The sequence below is a fragment of the Leguminivora glycinivorella genome, chromosome 15, assembly GCF_023078275.1.
Source record: "Leguminivora glycinivorella isolate SPB_JAAS2020 chromosome 15, LegGlyc_1.1, whole genome shotgun sequence".
In the NCBI taxonomy this organism is placed as follows: Eukaryota; Metazoa; Arthropoda; class Insecta; order Lepidoptera; family Tortricidae; genus Leguminivora; species Leguminivora glycinivorella.
In genome coordinates, this window is record NC_062985.1 from 9280504 (window position 1) to 9298743 (window position 18240).

Consider the following 18240-nt stretch of genomic DNA (forward strand, 5'->3'; position numbering starts at 1 on the left):
CAACATTGTGTAAGCCATCTCATGAAACTTTAAATTATGGATGCCTCTTTCTTGGACCGCCTTACCAATACAACGTGTGTGGGATATTTCCTCGTACATATCTGATGAATTGTTAATATATGGCATGAAGGCAGTAAATTTTATTAGTACTTTACCTATTTCTTGCTCTCTCTTTCTTTTCGTCTCTCGTTATTATTGTTTGGGTCCAGAAATGAAGCTAAATTTATCTTAAAATTGCGAAGTAAAAGAAAACCATGACCAGTTGCAGTGTCCACCATGACAGACTTCATAAATAATGATAATATATTTATTATGTAATTAATATAACATGTATAAATTAAGTAACAATGGTTTTTCTAATAATATCTGCAGCTTTTTCAGCCATGGCCACTAACACAGAGTTGGGGTACAAGGACAGTGGCGAAGGCAGGATGCTGGCGTCCATAATACGTAGTCCTGATACCGACTTTACCCTGAAACATGAATTAAATATATTCAGAATCACCAATGCCTACTAAAAGCCTGCTTATTACTAAAGTGAGTTTTTGGTTTAAGATCTCTTTTCTCTCTTTTAACTTCTTTACAGGAGATTATGCCTAAATGTTATTTAATATTTTTAAACCGTCTTGTGGGAGTGATGCCTTATCTCTATAACATATTTTAGGGCAATCTCCAGAAAATGGTCCCAAGGGTGTAGACACTTCATGGTTTCTCTTTTGACTATAAGACATGTAGAAGTCACAACCTCACCGCAGCTTATGCTATGCTATATCGGGGCCTCCCTAATTAAGCCGTCCTACCGAAGTGATGTCCCGTCATCTCTCTCAGTATACCGACAGCAAAAATTGTTACAAACCAGTCCTCGGAACCTCACCTTCCTTAGGTAACTTTGTTACCGCCACCTATCTCTCACACACTCCAGGACTACGTCGGGTGGCTTATTCGTCTTCGGCTCAGACTTCTATGGATTATAAGCTAGAGCTCCGAACCTCACCTTAGCTGACTATCCACAACGGTGCCACCTGCAGCCGTCCCACCAACGTGGTGCCCCGTCACCGCCACTTCTCTCAACACACATTCTAGGAACTCATCGGGTGGCCTCTGTGGCTTATTGGGCTTTGGCTCTGGCTTATTCTCCTGTATTGGATGTTGGTTAGACGAGCCGGGTATTATTCTAGATCATGAAAAGGAAACAAAGATTATTATGATGGTTCCCTACCAACTACTACGAACTCGTACGACCTCATCAGAATTTTGTTTGTTAGATTTATACTGAGCTACATTAATTTCTACTACCTTGAATTTGGTGCATAATTATAACGTGACCAATCAATCCTCATCAATATTTATGTTAAATGTACCAACAGTTCTGAACTTTACTTACTTTCTTCTCCTTTTTCTGTCTGGGCCGAACTGGTCGCTCCGTGTGTAGTTCCAGAGGGAAAGGCACCGTTCAGGCCGCGGCCAGTGAATCCTCGCTCCTATTTCCTGGAACGGAGCCGATGATACCAAGCGTTCAGCTCGACGGATTGCTACAAAGAGAATAACGAAATTTATGTTTCTATCACTTTTCAGGATCGGTGAAGATTAAGGCACGGTCGAGTAACATATAAAAAGCTGATCGACGAAAGGCGGGTAATATCTCTCACATCCCTAAAAAATATGAGCGCTAATATTGACCAAGTTCCACTTTCTGAATGAGCTCGACGTTCATCAGAAACCAGTCAAAAAGTAATCAAAACCATTAAAACGAGGAAATAAATATCTGATGCAGAAGCAGAGAGTAGAGACTCCGTTCCGTGCCAGTTATTTAGACTTAACGGACTATCACTCATCAGAATTACATAGGTGTTTACAGAAATATATAAATACTTATGTACCTTTAATCATGCACTTGGTATCAAAGTCATCATAGGGGTAGTTAGGGTCAACCACTGGCGGCACATTTCTGCTTTGATCCGAGGCTGTGCACAGGTGGCTAGGTACATGAAATCTTCGCGGCTGCTGAAGTTATGGTAGAAGACGGTGTCCCAGAATACCAGTGAGATCATTATCAAAGTTCTACTTACCTTTGATCATGCACTTGACATCGAAGCCATCATGGAGGTAGTTGGGGTTAACGACTGGTGGTACATTGGTGCTCAAGTCCCGGAGAGTGACGGTGCCTCTGCTCCGAGGCTGTGCACAGGTGGCTAGGAACATGAAACCTTCGCGGCTGCTGTCGTTGTGGAAGGGGAAGGTGTCACGAAACACCTGTGAAATATTCAATCGTTTGAATATTAGAAATTTCAATATGAATGGGATCAGCCAGTTGGAAAAGATATGAAACTAGTGGAACATTGATGTGCAAGCTTTCTTGGATACATTTTTGCTGAAACAGTGGCAAAGTGACCTGAAGACCTCAGCTAATTGGTGGACAGACTTCACTGTAACATAAGCATAATAATATTTTATACAATCGTGATTAAATACAAAGCTTTTCAGTCGAGTACCATGTTTAGGTCACGAAGCTTGCTGAGTGGCCTAATAGTTATATCACTATTGTATGCAATACTTTTTCTATGAGTAATCATTTTCATCATCAATGGACAAAAATATCATTCAAGTTAAAATTAATGTTAATAGCGTCGTTCACCGTTGTATCAACATCGAATTACCTAGCAACCATACCACAACCATACCGTCTCTGATTGGTCGATAACGCGATAGATTAAAAAAAACGTGTTTCAGATGCAGAAAAATTTGCCAGGTATCGCAAATTAGTATAGAACTTGTATGACGTTCTATTTTTGAATTTTTTCAGTTAACTAATGTGAAGTGTAATGAAATATTATAGTTGACTAAGGGCCAGTTGCATCAACCACATTTGACAGACACATCATCGTCACGCAGCAGAGGTCTATGGAACTTCCCATACAATAAAAAATAACGAATGCTTTAACGGTGACAGACGGTTTGGTGCAACCGGCTTTAAGTGTCCAAGACTATTCAACACTGAAATGTCGGCACATACAGTTTAGTCTGTGGTGTCCTAATTGACAGATTAAAGTCGACGAGTAGAAAAATATACTTTATAGACATACCCCGCGTGGTGCAAAACTAAGACCTAAATTTGAAGACTTATTTATGTAGCTTAACCCTATTATCTATTATCGAAGCTAGACTTGCTGTGTGTTTGTAATTGGACAAGTCCCTGAGGAGTCGCTCGCTGGTAGTCCCCATAGTAAACAGCATCAATGCAGACGCCCCGTGGTACTCCACTCCGGCTACAGGTGGAAATGATAGAAGCCCTGCGAAAAGACAGTGAAAGCATTTTTACCACTTCTCTATTATTTTTGATTAGGTATATAGTTTTCAGGATGGAAAGTCACTCGAGTGTGCTAAATGCTACGGAAGCAGGGCTCGAAATAGCTCGTACCTTTTTTTCTTCAAATCTTCTTCTGAACTTAGTTGTTCCCTCAATTGAACAAGACACACTTTACAAAACTCGGTACAGATGTACCGACTGACGATTTTATGATGACTAGTGAATGTATGACATGTCTGATGATGACGTCATCATCTGACAATTGAAGCAACGATGGTCTACAGTCAGTATAAAGTTTGTAAACTTACCTTTCCCATTCATGAAGTAATCCCAAGCGGTGCCAAAAGTAAACACCTTGGGCAGGATGAGGCTGATTGGTTTCTTGATGGTGACGTATACCGCTAGGTTCATATGGTCGTGAAGATTTCGGCCCACAGCCTTATTATCCGCTACTAGTTTGATCTTCAACCTGAACGGAAAGAAACGAAAATATGTTTACTAGTAGGTTGGCACTTAAAATTTTGCAGACTAGGGTAAGTCTGAGGTTAAGTACGATATAAGCAGAGTCCACAACCGTTATAATATCTAATCAAGTAATCATGTTATTGAGCTGATTGTGGGTTGCTCGATAGACAGATCAGTTACCGTCTTGACTGGTAAGTGCGTTTTGACATTATCCGGCGATCCGATATCGGATGTAGGAAGGATTTCAAGGCAAAAATCAGAGATGGCGGCTAAATTGTATGGGATATCGGTCCTACATCAGATATCGGATCGGATAATGTGAAAACGCACTAATGGCACCTTTCTATAACATCTCTAGGCCCAATGCCGGACATCATCAGGATCTGTGGTGTCTTAATAGCGCCCGCGCAGAGGATGATCTCTCTGTTCACGAATACGTTGTCCAACTCTCTGTTGCGGCGGAGTATGAAGAGAGACGATGCCGTTTTGTTTTCGAATCTGATCTGAAAAGATGATGTATATAATCAAGACCTTTGCTTTGAGTTGTTGTCAATATAAATACCAAAGCATATTTTTGTTACAGTGTGCCAGTTTGGTTATCAAAGGGTTTAATATTATGGGTTCTTTATGATGTCATGAACACCTGACACAGTAATTCACCTCCTTTCTCCCTAACCAATGTCTCGTACCTATTGAGTCTACCATACGCATGAAGTTCAATAAGTAAGGTATTGTAAGGTATTGGTAAGGTATTGTAACTTAATTTATTAATTTTATTTAGCTTGGCATGTGTATTTTCTTTCTTTGTAAATGACGATCCTCATTTGGGAGACACAATTATTTTTATTTGGAATTTATTATGTACCTAATTTTTGACGATCATGATGAGAAGATAAACATAATTTTGACATGTAGCAAATTTATAGTGTAATTTTTATCATGAAATAAAGATATCTAATCTAATCTAATCTATGTATTGGTATGTACTTACCTACCAAAGTGATTTAGGGAAGTATGTGATCCTTAGATAGGTACGAAAACTTTTATTTAGGTAGGTAATTACGCGTATATATACTTACCGAAACCGCTTTTGTCCTAAGCACAACGTGTAGATTCCTCCTGTTCATAGCTTTCTTCAAATACCCGTCCAGAGTTGAGACCCGTTCCCCGTCTTTTACTGTGGCCGTAGCCTTTCTGAACAAGGTGTGTTTGTTGCTGAGTTTTGAAGACGCCTGCTGGAATACTCTGAGTAACTCGTGGTTTTCATCGATTTGTTGGAGCTTCATTGGAGCCTGTACGACAAATTGTATATTTTGTGTGACATGTGGCATATATAACAGTGTCGATACATTGAACAAAAGTCTAAAGCAATTTTAATCCCAGTTTTTACCTTGTCACTCATACAATATCCATCCACAGCGCAGCGAGCAGTGTCGAACTCGCTCTTATCTGTCCCAAAAGCCTTGATGAAGTACGGTCGCAAGTCTTCCAAGCCCCAGCCGTGGAAGCCTCGGGCAGACCAGCGCTCGTAGTCTTCGGGCAGACCGAAGCCGTGGAGGAGGAAGTTTATCTGACTGGAACCTCCTAGACCTTTGCCGCGTGGGATTATTTGAGACTGCGGGGAATGGGAAAATACAGACAAATTATACATATAGGTATATAATAGGTACGTATGTACGATGTATATAAAATTACATGGCAGACTTTTGTCGAAATTTGCTGGCTGTAGGTAGGTATGCGACTTTTACATTGCAGCGACAATAGCGACATCCCAGACCCTTTAGTACAACTTGCCTTGTCGTGCGCAAGTATGGACCCCCGCGCGACAAGGCAAGTTGTGCTACAGGAGCAGGTGCTATTGAATCATTAGGGTAAACTCGCCTCATTCGGTGACACGCCTAATTCGGTGAAACAACCAAAAATCGTCTTTCGGAATAGTGCTTCAAAGCTTGTATCACCGAATTAGGCGACTCACCGAATGAGGCAAGTTTACCCTAGATCACATCGAAGCGATGAGCGTCAACGTTTTTCGTGCTCATCACTAAAGTTTATTATATAAGATAATATATAAGTACCTACATGGGATTATTATCTCCAATTCTCATGGCAGTTAGGCATAGCTGGGCATTAACTCGTTAATCCGTTAATCGTTAATTAACGAAGTTAACATTTCGATTAACGGATTAACTTTTAAGTTAACTTTAAAAAATGTTAACGGATTCGTTAACTTCCGTTAAATTTAATCGAGTCCGTTAATCGTTAATCCAGCACCCCAAGCGGCTCGCTACGCCGCGAAAACCACGTTCTTACTGCTACTGTAAAAGCCCGTAGTACGGCAAAACCTAGGTTTTATCGGGAAAAGCAAATCCGTCGGTTATAAACAGTCTAAACAGCAATAGGCGACTTTGGATCACTTATTCGCGATCTTCTAAATCTTATTACTTAGGCGTGCTAGATCGATCACTAACCTGGGAATAGAGTGCAATCATCAGGCATGAAAGACAAATCGCGCAACCGACGCATTAAGTTAGAGTCCGGCGCGGGCCTTAGATTACTCTACCAAGTTATCGTGGCCCACAGCATCGAGTTGTCATCTCAAATCTCAATCTGAAGAACCGACGCACCACGATCGCGACCGCATGAATGACCTAATAATTACCAATCCGAAGTAAAACTTAGGATTTAGCCAACCAACGACGGTAAAATCCCGAAGAGACCGTAATTATTACATTTCGGTTTTTTACCGATTGGCGTCACAGGTTTTAATGGTTTTTGGTGGATACTTAGTAAATAGAAATTCATAATACCTACAGTGGAGTCTTATTTTTATGACGTGTTAACGGATTATCGATTAACTTTAACTTCCGTTAAACCTATCGAAATGTATCGCTTTAACGATTAACGAAGTTAACTTTTTAAGTAACGGATTAACGATTATCGAAGTTAACTATTTGATTAACGGTGCCCAGCTATGCAGTTAGGTACGTTTAGTTATTTGCAAGTATTTCTAACTTAACGTGATCCCAATGATATTCAAGTTAAAAAAAATATTGACAGATCATTTTTAGGGTTCCGTAGTCAACTAGGAACCCTTATAGTTTCGCCATGTCTGTCTGTCCGTCCGTCCGTCCGTCCGTCCGTCCGCGGATAATCTCAGTAACTGTAAGCACTAGAAAGCTGAAATTTGGTGCCAACAAAGTGCAAAAATAAAAAATGGAAAAAAATGTTTTATTAGGGTACCCACCCTACATGTAAAGTGGGGGCGGATATTTTTTTTCATTCCAACCCCAACGTGTGATATATTGTTGGATAGGTATTTAAAAATGAAGAAGGGTTTACTAAGATCGTTTTTTGATAATATCAATATTTTCGGAAATAATCGCTTCTAAAGGAAAAAAAAGTGCGTCCCCCTCTAACTTTTGAACCCTATGTTCAAAAAATATGAAAAAAATCACAATGGTAGATCTTTATGAAAACTTTCTAGGAAAACTGTTTTGAACTTGATAGGTTCAGTAGTTTTTGAGAAAAATACTGAAAACTACGGAACCCTACACTGAGCGTGGCCCGACACGCTCTTGGCCGGTTTTTTTAATCTACCAACCTGATCCCACATCCCAAACGAAGAATACTTCTGCGATTTGGTCCTGACTGACCAGTCGTCGGGCCCTTGCTGAGCTGCGGTAGCCGTAAGCGGGATCTTCGTGAAATACCCCATGTGGTACCCTGCTTCTACGAGGAGTACTGTCACCTTCGGGTCCTCGGAGAGTCGAGCGGCCAGAACGCAGCCGGAAGTCCCGGCACCGACTGTAAACCGATTTATTGATAGGATTTTGTATAAAGGTGCAAAATGAAATTGAACAAACGGATCACCCAATACTGAATGAGTCCCCGCCTACGAACAAATGGGGGGTTACCATGACGTGCTAAAGCCGTTCAGTTTAGGTTGAGAGAGAGGGAAGGAGCTATGTAACTGCTATAGCTGTGTCCCTTTCTCTCAACCTAAACTGAACGTCTTTAGTACGTCATGGTAACCCCCCTGGACTTATTGGACACGTTACCCGAGTAAGACCAGAAATATAGTGTTTCAGTTAGCTGTAGAGTGAAGGTTCTTCCCTGCCCACTACCTACAAGTTACATATTTAGACACCTAAGTATACCTATTAATCACATTATTCACATGTTATTGAATAGAATTTAATCAACGCCCGCAGCATCAAATCAAACGGCTACACCCTACGCCTACTTGCTTGAGATTTCTGATTCAAACTGTTGCTATTGCTTTTTATCAGGCGTTCTCAATCTTGACTCACTTACCAATAATGTAGTCATATCTCTTCTCAGGAATTGATACGATACTTGGGTATAAATTCACATATTTCTGATACACTAAATAAGATACACACGCCACTATTACACCGAATACGTACGAATACACCGTCATGTAACGGCGTGCCTCTGTCGTGTCTGCTTACCTTTTACTTAATCCCAGTACATTGTACTGTAAATGTAGTCTAATTGAATTAAAGTGGTATACGCAACTTTTTCTAAAGTTACCGCAGAACTAATGTAAGATGCTTTATGGGTAATTTTATTAGTTTAGTATTTTCTTATATGTAAGTAATAGGACTACATCATTTGGATATTGAATGAACTATGGGATAAAAAAAACTTAAACCACACAGTTACGTATTACGTTTTTTAGTCGGTAATGTTCTAAGAAGCCTAAAAACCGCTATGTCGGATCGATATTTGTATTTACCTAGTACAGACAAATTTTATGTAAAACTTTTAGAACTAATCTGGAATGTCTTTGAGAAAAAATAAGTAGGTATTTATCAATAGTTATTTGTTTTACAAGGGGGCAAAGTTGTTGTTTAACCGCACGTGCCAATATTGATACCCAAGCAAGCGAAAGATTCCAATATTGAACCGCGAGTGTAGTGAGTGGTTCAAAAAGTGGAATCTTGAGCGTTGCGAGGGTATCAAGACACGAAGGTTAAACAAACTTTGCCACCGAGTGAAACACAACATTTTTCACCACACCAACAATATGCAAAAATTAACTGTAAAACATCAAAATAAATTAAGTACTTCAATTTATTTAACGTTTATGATTCAAAATCATCATTTAACGTGAATTCCAACACCCAGCTTTAGACATCAAGTTAAAATTTGTATGAAATTACTTTGCACTCTTGTGGATAAAACGCAATTTTGCTATCTGTTTTCGAATAGCAAAGAAAGCCTTTATCAGTTGGTGTGGTGAAAAAAACTTCGTTCAGTGTTCAAACCAACATGTTGTTCACCCCTGCCTAAAGACGTAAGAGAATTAGTCGGGTCTACCACAAAATCGATAAATTCCTTATAAAACAGCGCACGGATACATTACATCGTGAGTTTATACATACATACATCTAAAGATTTGATATCCTCTAAGGGCCGGTACACTTAATTTGATTGATTTATTAAGTAAATTGAATCCTTGTTATAAGGTCACATTGAAGACCTACTATAACAGTGCTAATTATAATTAATCTATGTATTTGAATATGTGAAGTTTATTATCTAACAAAAAACCGGCCAAGTGCGAGTCGGGCTCGCGCACAAAGGGTTCCGTAGCAGCAAACCAAAATTACAGTTAAATCAACCTATCTCAAAAACTATAAGAGATACTTTGATCAAACCAAAAATCGTTGAAAGAGTTAATTAGCATGCATCACCTCTATTTTTTTTAGAATTTTATACCCCGTAGTTATAAAAATAGAGGGGGGGGGACATACTTTTTACGACTTTGAGAGCTGATATCTCAAAAACCGTTCACTTTAAGAAAAATGTTTTTTAGAAAACTTTATATCATTTTAAAAGACCTTTCCATTGATACCCCACACGGGTATGTACATCGAAAAAAAATTTTCATCCCTCAGTTACATGTATGGGGGCCCCACCCCCAATTCTTTTTTTTACTATTTAGTGTCATAATTTTGTAGCGGTTCATACAACACATATTCCCATCAAATTTCATCACTGTAGTACTTATAGTTTCCGAGTAAATCGGCTGTGACAGACGGACAGACGGACAGACGGACAGACGGACAGACGGACATGACGAAACTATAAGGGTTCCGTTTTTGCCATTTTGGCTACGGAACCCTAAAAAGGAATAGTTATTTGTTTCACAAGGGGGCAAAGTTGTTGTTTAACCGCACGTGCCAGTATTGTTACCCGAGCAAGCGAAAGATTCTAATGAACCGCGAGTGTAGCGAGTGGTTCAAAAAGTGGAATCTTGAGCGTTGCGAGGGTTTCAAGGCACGAAGGTAAAACAAACTTTGCCACCGAGTGAAACACAACATTTATCACCACACCAATACGAACAAAATACTGACTATAAAGCATTAAACAAAATAAAATCCATCAATTTATGACTCAGTCATCATTTATACGTAAAATCTACCTGGGGGGTTACCATGACGTACTAAAGCCGTTCAGTTTAGGTTGAGAGAAAGGGACACAGCTATAGCAGTTACATAGCTCCGTCCCTCTCTCTCAACCTAAACTGAACGGCTTTAGCACGTCATGGTAACCCCCCTGGCCGCTTAAGACATCAACTTAAAATTTGTATGAAATTACTTTGCACTCTTGTGGATAAAATGCAATTTGGCTATCTGTTTTTGAATAGCAAAGAATGCCTTTATTAGTTGGTGTGGTGAAAAAGATATTAAACAGCTATTTAGATATAAATTGAATTTTCATTTAGGTACTTCAAACATGATAAAAATATTTGCTGTAGACTTCAATAGCATATCTGCCATAATCCGGCTTTGTATGCTTTGAAGGGCAGCCTCAGGCATAGACAATACCATTGATATACCATACCATGTAATAGTGATTTTACAAATGTTAAAATAATACAAAATACTCATTAATTATTAATTTATTAAATTAAGAGAAACAATTGTATGCACTGCAAAATATGAACACTGCTTCCTCTGTACAGTATAAAAACATTCACATGAAAACACAAACATAATGTATGTTTTACACATTTGCATTTATATTAAGAATGACTAATCTAGAGTGAATGTTTAAACTAACAATTTTGTGGACAACAAAGGTTATGCAATCAGGGGCAACTGTGTTGCCAGCAACTTTGTATGCGCACTTTCATACTAGCCCATAGACTGGAAAAAAGTTGCCCATGGGCACATACTCTAAGGTTTCAGTGGTTTCACTGCTTGAAAGTGACCCACATCATTTAAATTCAAAACATTTTGCAATAACAGATTACAGTTCAATATCGCCTCCTTCCTCAATCATTTCTCCCACTGCGGGCACCATGACGGGCGCCTCGATGATTTGCTTGCGGCCCTTAGCATCAACCACTTCAATGGTTTCTGGTTCAACTTCCATTTCTGTTTCTTCCTCGGCTTGACGCTGTTTGAGGCCTGCTGCTGGTGATCTGAAAAAGAAAAGGGATGGTCAGATATGAAAAATGATAAAATATCAACTAGTCTCAAAAATTTTTTTGTCAATATTTTGAAAACTAGTCATATAGGACCGCATTGCAGCTGAAATGTGTAAACGATCGACAATGTTATCTGAATTTATAAGTGTGGTTCTGATTCAAAATATAAGTAGATTGTATTTTGAATATACGACTATTTAACATGCTTTTACCACATTTTGTGTAAAATTAGGTTGGAAAATAAAATTTTAACTATTACTTTTACTTTTTTTTTTTCCACCATCCATTATTAATGTCTCCTATCTTACTCATATTCTAGAGAAAGACATCAATAGTTGCCGGCAACATATTACAGTATTATACACATATTAAAATATGGCCCATAAGGCACTGGTCCCACCGTGAGCTAGTAAACTATGAACTATCGGCTATAAAAACGAACAAAAGATAAGCGCTCCCCTGCAAATAAGAGACACGGCGATATTGATAGCTCACCGCTGGGCGAGTAACTATAAACATCGCCGTGTCTCTTTTAGTTACACGGGAGTAATTATCTTTTGTTCGTTTTTATAGCCGATAGTTTACTAGCTCGCGGTGGGACCAGTGCCTTAAGCCTATTGTTTATGAATAACAATCAAGGCAAATTGCAGTAGTTATTAAAATATGGCCCATTTAGAAGCCTATTGTTTATGAATAACAATCAAGGCCAAATGCAGTAAGTTCCATTATCTCTATTTTCATAAATCTCAATATCAATTAGTCAATCTCAAACCTGATAAGTGAAATATCCCTTTGCACTTCTCTGACGTCCCGCTGCCACTCAACCTCGCGTCCTTTCCTCAGTCTCTGCATGATGTAGTTGTTGGACCGCTTCTGTCTGATCTCCTCCACCTTTTTCATGGCTTCGATGGTCTTTGTCCATAACTCCCTGTTGTATGTCACGGGAGTGTGACGACGCTTTTCGAACTCGAAAGATGGGTCAATAGCCAATTCCTTGCCAGCGGTCTTACGGTAAGCTTTGGTCCATTTGGTTTTACGTGGGTTCTTCTTCTTTTTGAACGCTGCGTGGCATTTTGAACGGCAGAACCTGAAAATCTGATTGGCGTTTTGGTTAGCTACGAAACTTGGTGAAATTAAGTTTATGTAACGAAAAATCTAGGAAATCGTTTTACCTTGCAATCGTTCCTTACGAATTGGATCCCATGTCCAGGATATATCCTGGAGGAGCAGAAATAACACGTTTCTATACGCATTTTTCACACGTGCTGTGTTTTGCTTATGACAGCAACGTCAAAAAGGATAATAAATATGGCTGACTCTAGGGTTGCCATTAAAAATCGTACTAGGGACAATAATCTTTAAGCATTTTAACCAAAATAAATATTTATTTACATAATGTGTAAATCGTTATGTTTATTTCATAAAAATAAAAACGTATTCTTATTTTTAATAAAATAAATCTACAGTTACCCTGCCATCTACTGAAAGGTATTAGAAGCATAGCTTTGTCTACTCGCCCATAGATGTCACTGTAAAAGTAAAACTAAAACTTCGGCTATCCGACACTAGGTGTCGCTAGTAGTCACGTTTCTTGTACCGGACAAGTTAAACCAGTTGGAGTAAGCCCCGGTTAAAGTGCCTATAAGTAGATAACTAAACTTTTCAGTTGACCGAAACTCGGTAAGTTGGTTTTGGAAATTCGAACACTTACGAGTGCGTTATTTCGGCGGTCGGAGAGGAGTTAATTTTCTTTTTCACTAGTCCATATTAACACACAAACACAAAATATTATCACAACACAATATCATCACTAAAAATCCATGTACACTTTTTCACAACAACTTTGACAATCAACTGATAGATTCTTTTGTTGCTTAGGTAAACTTGTTTCAGCATTCCAATTTCAAATATCTCCTCTCAACAAAGACCTATCTGTTGAGTGATCTTCCTCAACCTTGGTCTGGCAACTGGCTTTGTAAAAATGTCCGCTAGTTGATCTTCACTAGGCACTTTTGCAATAGCAAGTTCTCCGCTTGTGACCAATTCTCTGACAAAAAAATGTTGAACACGAATATGTTTCGTTCGACGATGAAACTCTGGATTCTCAGCAAGCTTAATTGCTGCTTCATTATCCACTCTTAAACAAGGTACGTGCTTGAGGTCGGTTATACCGCGAATGAGTCGAGAGAGCCAAATCGACTCCCTTGCAGCTTCACTAGCAGCTACTATTTCGGCTTCCGTTGTGGAGATCGAGACGCTCGATTGTCTTTGGCTAAGCCAGGAAATAGCTCCTCCTGCATACAGGCATAACACGCCACTTGTTGACCTCCCTGTGTTCACGTCTCCAGCATGATCAGCATCACTGTAGCATTCTAAATAACCCTTTTTGTAGTCTTTTTGATACAATATTCCTAAGTCAGGCGTATATTGCAAATACCGCATTATTCGCTTCAACTTGATACAGTCATCGTCACTGGGGTTTTCTAGACTTCGTGATACTATGCTAACAGCATAAGCGATATCAGGCCTGGTGCATACCATTAAGTAGGCTAAAGCTCCAACAATCTGTCTATAGTTACTAAGCATGTAACTTCGGTCAATTTTATCACGTAACATGCTTTCCTTTGCTATAGGCGTTGAGACAGGCTTACAGGTATCCATCCCAAATCTGCGTAATACCTTGTTAACGTACGAGGGTTGACAGATTTTTATATCGTCTCCTCTTCTTTGAATCTCTACTCCCAAGAAGTAAGATGCTTCTTTTGTCGTAATCTTGAAGCGACCAGAGAGCTCTTTGACTAGTTCATCGATTAGCTTCTGATTTGTGCCAGCCACCAAGCCGTCGTCAACATATAAAGCTACAATCAGCTTTCCACCATCCTTAGTGCGAGTCAAAAGGCATGGATCCGCGTCGCTCGGTTTAAAGCCAATTTCTTTGAAGAAATCCAGGATACACCGATTCCAACATCGTGGAGCCTGTTTCAAACCATAGAGGCTTTTCCGTAAAAGGCACACTTGACCAGAGCCATCATCATAGCCTTCTGGTTGTCTCATATAGATTTCATCATCCAGGGAACCATACAAGAATGCAGTTGCAACATCAAATTGTAGCATCGCCATTCCTTCACTTGCGGCTACGCTAATAACAGAGCGAACTGTCGCCATTCTGGTTACTGGACTGAAGGTTTGCTCGTAATCTATACCTCTTTTTTGATAGAATCCTTTAATTACAAGTCTAGCCTTGTATTTTTCCACAGAACCGTCAGGATTCATTTTTATGCGGAACACCCACTTACAAGGTATAGCTTTTCTTCCTTTCGGTAAGTTTTTCAGTTCCCATGTCTGGTTCTCTTTTAAGGATTTAATTTCAGCATCCATAGCTGCTTTCCAAAATTCTTTTTCTGGACTCAGAATAACTTCCTTGATCGAAGTCGGTTCGTGATAGTCAGGGTAGCCCATTTCTGCGTTCATTACAAAATCTTTGAATCTTTCAGGAGGACGAAGATTAGCACGATTTCTCAATATCATCCGTTCTGGTGCGATAGAATTGTCTTGGTCTTCCCCAAACAACATTTCTTCCGTCGATCCCGATCGTCGAAATACATATGGACTATGCTCTTTGTTCCTCTCATTCTCCTCTGATTCAACAGATTCTTGTTGGACCTCTTCTGGTAACTCTGGCAGTGCATCTTCGAATTCATCTGCGCTAGTGACAGGTAATTCAGAACAATCTACATCTTGGTCTCCTCTAGAACCAAACTCTTCAGTCTCGTCATGCTGAATCTCAGGATCAACCATGCTATGATTTCCTTCAACACCAAGTCTGTTACGTTGTTCTAAATTCTGATCACGCTCATTTTGCAGAACATCAACAGATCTAGGTACCTCCTTACGAAGAAGAATCTCAAGCTCAGTCGTTTCTTCTCCTCTTTCCTTGTTGTCATCGTCTATTTTTGTTTGAATAGGTCTTTCATCAAAAATAACGTCTCTAGACCTTACCAAGGAGTTCGTACCTTTGTTCCAGAGTCGATAGCCATCGTCGTTGTCATAGCCAATTAAGATGCATTTCGTTGCTTTTTTATGCATTTTCTTCCTCTTCTGCTTGGGCACATGCGCATATCCGGTTGAGCCGATAATCCTTAAGTGTTTTATTTGAGGCTTTTTACCAAGCCACAGCTCGTAGGGTGACTTTACTCCGTCTTTTGTCGGACCTGTCCTGTTTAATATATATACAGCAGTATTCACCAGTTCAGCCCACAAAACTTGAGGAATTTCGTCGTGCGCGTGCATCATGGCTCTTGCTGACTCGACTATAGTCCTATTTTCTCGCTCAGAGCACCCATTCTGTTCAGGAGTGTAAGGCATGATTAATCTTTGCTTAATACCACTTGCCTTCAACAGATCCTTCACTCTCTTGTCATCGTATTCACGACCATTGTCGCTGAGTAGCTCCTTAACTGTATGTCCAGCATTCTTAGCCTCAGACAGCATCTCCTTGAGCTTCTCATAAACGTCAGACTTGTTCTTCAAAAAATAAACATATCGGAAACGTGTATACTCATCTTTAAATAAAACAAAATACCGATATCCAGAATTGTTTCGTACAAATGGACCGCACACATCCGTTCTCCTGGCATAGTGGCTTTTTCACGAGTACCAAACGGTCGTCTATGCGCTTTGCCAAAAATGCAACCTTCGCATAAGTCTCCACTCTTCACAGTCTTGACTCCTAATTCTTTTTCAATCAGTGTCTTAATGTGATTTTTGTCTTGATAGGAACTGGCTTTATGGCTTGACAATCTAATTTGTACAAACCTCCATATCTCTGCCTTCTTCCTGTCATAGCAACCTTCCCATTGATAGTCATGAAGCACTGTGTAACCTTTGACTCAAACAAGCTGTTTGTATTTCTGTCCTGGGTACTGAGGACTGAAAAAAGGTTCTTGCTTATCTTAGGTACGTACCACACGTCTCTGAAGTATAGGTCTTCCGTCCTTTTATTGACCGTAGCCTTCACGCGAATCGTACCTTTTCCCACAGCTCCAATCACATTACCATCAGCCGTTGTGACGGTATGAGCTTCTGCAAAATGTTCAAAATCTGTAAAAAGGTCACTGCGCATAGTGACATGGTGCGTAGCCCCGTTATCTACATACCAGCCTTCACTATCTGCGCCTGAATCAGTCGAGCTCAATGTGAGTAACATCATATTGGTACCTGTCGACTTCTTCTGAGATTCCCGCCTTATCTGAGTTGGACAATCCTTCTTCATATGACCCACTTCTTTACAGATGAAACATTTAAACTTACTTGCAGGTTTCTTAGTTGTGTCTCCTTTGGCTAACTTCTTACCGATCCTCACTGTCAGTGCTGTACCGCTTGACTCTCCCTGAGTATCTTTCGCTAGAAGCGCCTTTTCGTGTGCACAGAGCTGACTTGTAATATTTTCAACTGTTCTGTCCTTTTTTGCTATCAGCAGCCAACTAGACCTGAAAGCAAAAAAAATTTCCGGAAGAGTGTCCAAAATCTTGCAGATTAATAACACTTCAGGAAGTTCTGCTTCTTTTTCTTTGAGGAGTTCTTCTTTAAGTTTATGCCATAAATTTTTCACTTTTGACACATGAGTAGCTATGTCGTCAGCAGCTTCCTTTTTAAACTGGAAGAATTCCAAGCATAAATCGTATAACCGATCCTCATTAGCACCCTCGTAGAGTCTGTGAAGTTCTTCCCATACTTCCTTTGGTGTAGACAGTCGTATTACCTTGCAAAGTGCCTCATCAGCGATGTTTGTAGTAATCAAAAGTAAAGCCGTGCTTTCTAATTTTGAATACTCCTTTATCATTGTGTTGTAAGTTGCCAAAGCAGCAGCATCAGCAGCGGCATCTGCAGCCCCACCTTCGCCACCACCAACCACGGGTCTATTTGGCCTTTGTGTGTTGCCTTCCACAATATCCATGAGTCCATAACCGCGGAGCAGTGCTAGCATACGGTACTTCCATGAAACCCAATTGTGGTTGTCTAGTTTGTTGATCGAAATTTTTGACAACTCCATTTTAATCTATTCTCCGGGCGCTGGGCCCATAACCACTTACGAGTGCGTTATTTCGGCGGTCGGAGAGGAGTTAATTTTCTTTTTCACTAGTCCATATTAACACACAAACACAAAATATTATCACAACACAATATCATCACTAAAAATCCATGTACACTTTTTCACAACAACTTTTGACAATCAACTGATAGATTCTTTTGTTGCTTAGGTAAACTTGTTTCAGCATTCCAATTTCAAATACGAACCAAGTGCAATTTTCGCCACGTTCGTATTTCAATTAAAAATTATCTCATTTTACCGGGTTCTGACCTCCAATCGCTCGATTTTACGGGTCTCTCTCTGTACCGTCGATATCAGGACGTCAGAGTGGCTGGGGTGCTCAAAAATATCTGATACCTACCACCTGATACTCACCGCGCCTCTATCACAGAATATATAATAGTACAACTACAGAAGGCCCACTGCTTTGATGTTCACGAAATGCCGCCTTTTTAAATGCCTACAAAATTCTTACAAAGAAACAAGCCGCACGTGCGCGGCGTCTGGCACTAGGGTTGCCTATGTATTAAAACGAATTAATATTCAGATAAAATGTTATAAGTACTATTATATTGTATTAAAGTCTTGGGCACTTTCTAGGTACGTATACAGTATTTACATATTTTGGTTTAAATACCAACACCACAAGCCTTATTGAACTTTTCCGTGGGACTTAATCAATAGTAGATCTGTGTAAGAATGTCCTATGATATTTATTTTACACATAATTCATAATTCATAATTCACATGATGTCTATTTAACTAAGCATTATTAGCTATTCCACACGCGGACATCGCATATATGAACCTAAATAAAAACTCGCGACGTAAAGTAACAATAGAAAATGTGAACGTGCGTTCCGCGATAAAGCGCGCCACCCCTGAGTAGGCCGCGAACTCGCGGCCCCCAGCATG

At 39.7% G+C, this 18240-nt stretch overlaps 2 protein-coding genes across 2 annotated transcripts; both read right to left on the reverse strand.

Annotated features, from left to right (window-relative positions):
- Positions 1-337: 337 nt before the first annotated feature.
- Positions 338-8213, reverse strand: LOC125234106 (neither inactivation nor afterpotential protein G). The gene is made up of 11 exons (XM_048140290.1): positions 8087-8213; positions 7374-7576; positions 5163-5387; positions 4852-5064; positions 4112-4275; positions 3616-3776; positions 3169-3290; positions 2070-2253; positions 1385-1532; positions 995-1174; positions 338-473 (listed from the first exon to the last, which is right to left on the reverse strand). Exons 1-11 carry the CDS (start codon positions 8211-8213, stop codon positions 338-340), a joined length of 1863 nt encoding a protein of 620 aa, XP_047996247.1.
- Positions 8214-10688: 2475 nt separating this feature from the next.
- LOC125233950 (probable ribosome biogenesis protein RLP24) lies at positions 10689-12540 on the reverse strand. Its single transcript, XM_048140124.1, has 3 exons — positions 12407-12540; positions 12007-12329; positions 10689-11228 (listed from the first exon to the last, which is right to left on the reverse strand). The coding sequence occupies exons 1-3, from the start codon at positions 12485-12487 to the stop codon at positions 11054-11056; spliced, it is 579 nt and encodes a 192-aa protein (XP_047996081.1). The 5' UTR covers positions 12488-12540; the 3' UTR covers positions 10689-11053.
- Between the last annotated feature and the right edge of the window lie 5700 nt (positions 12541-18240).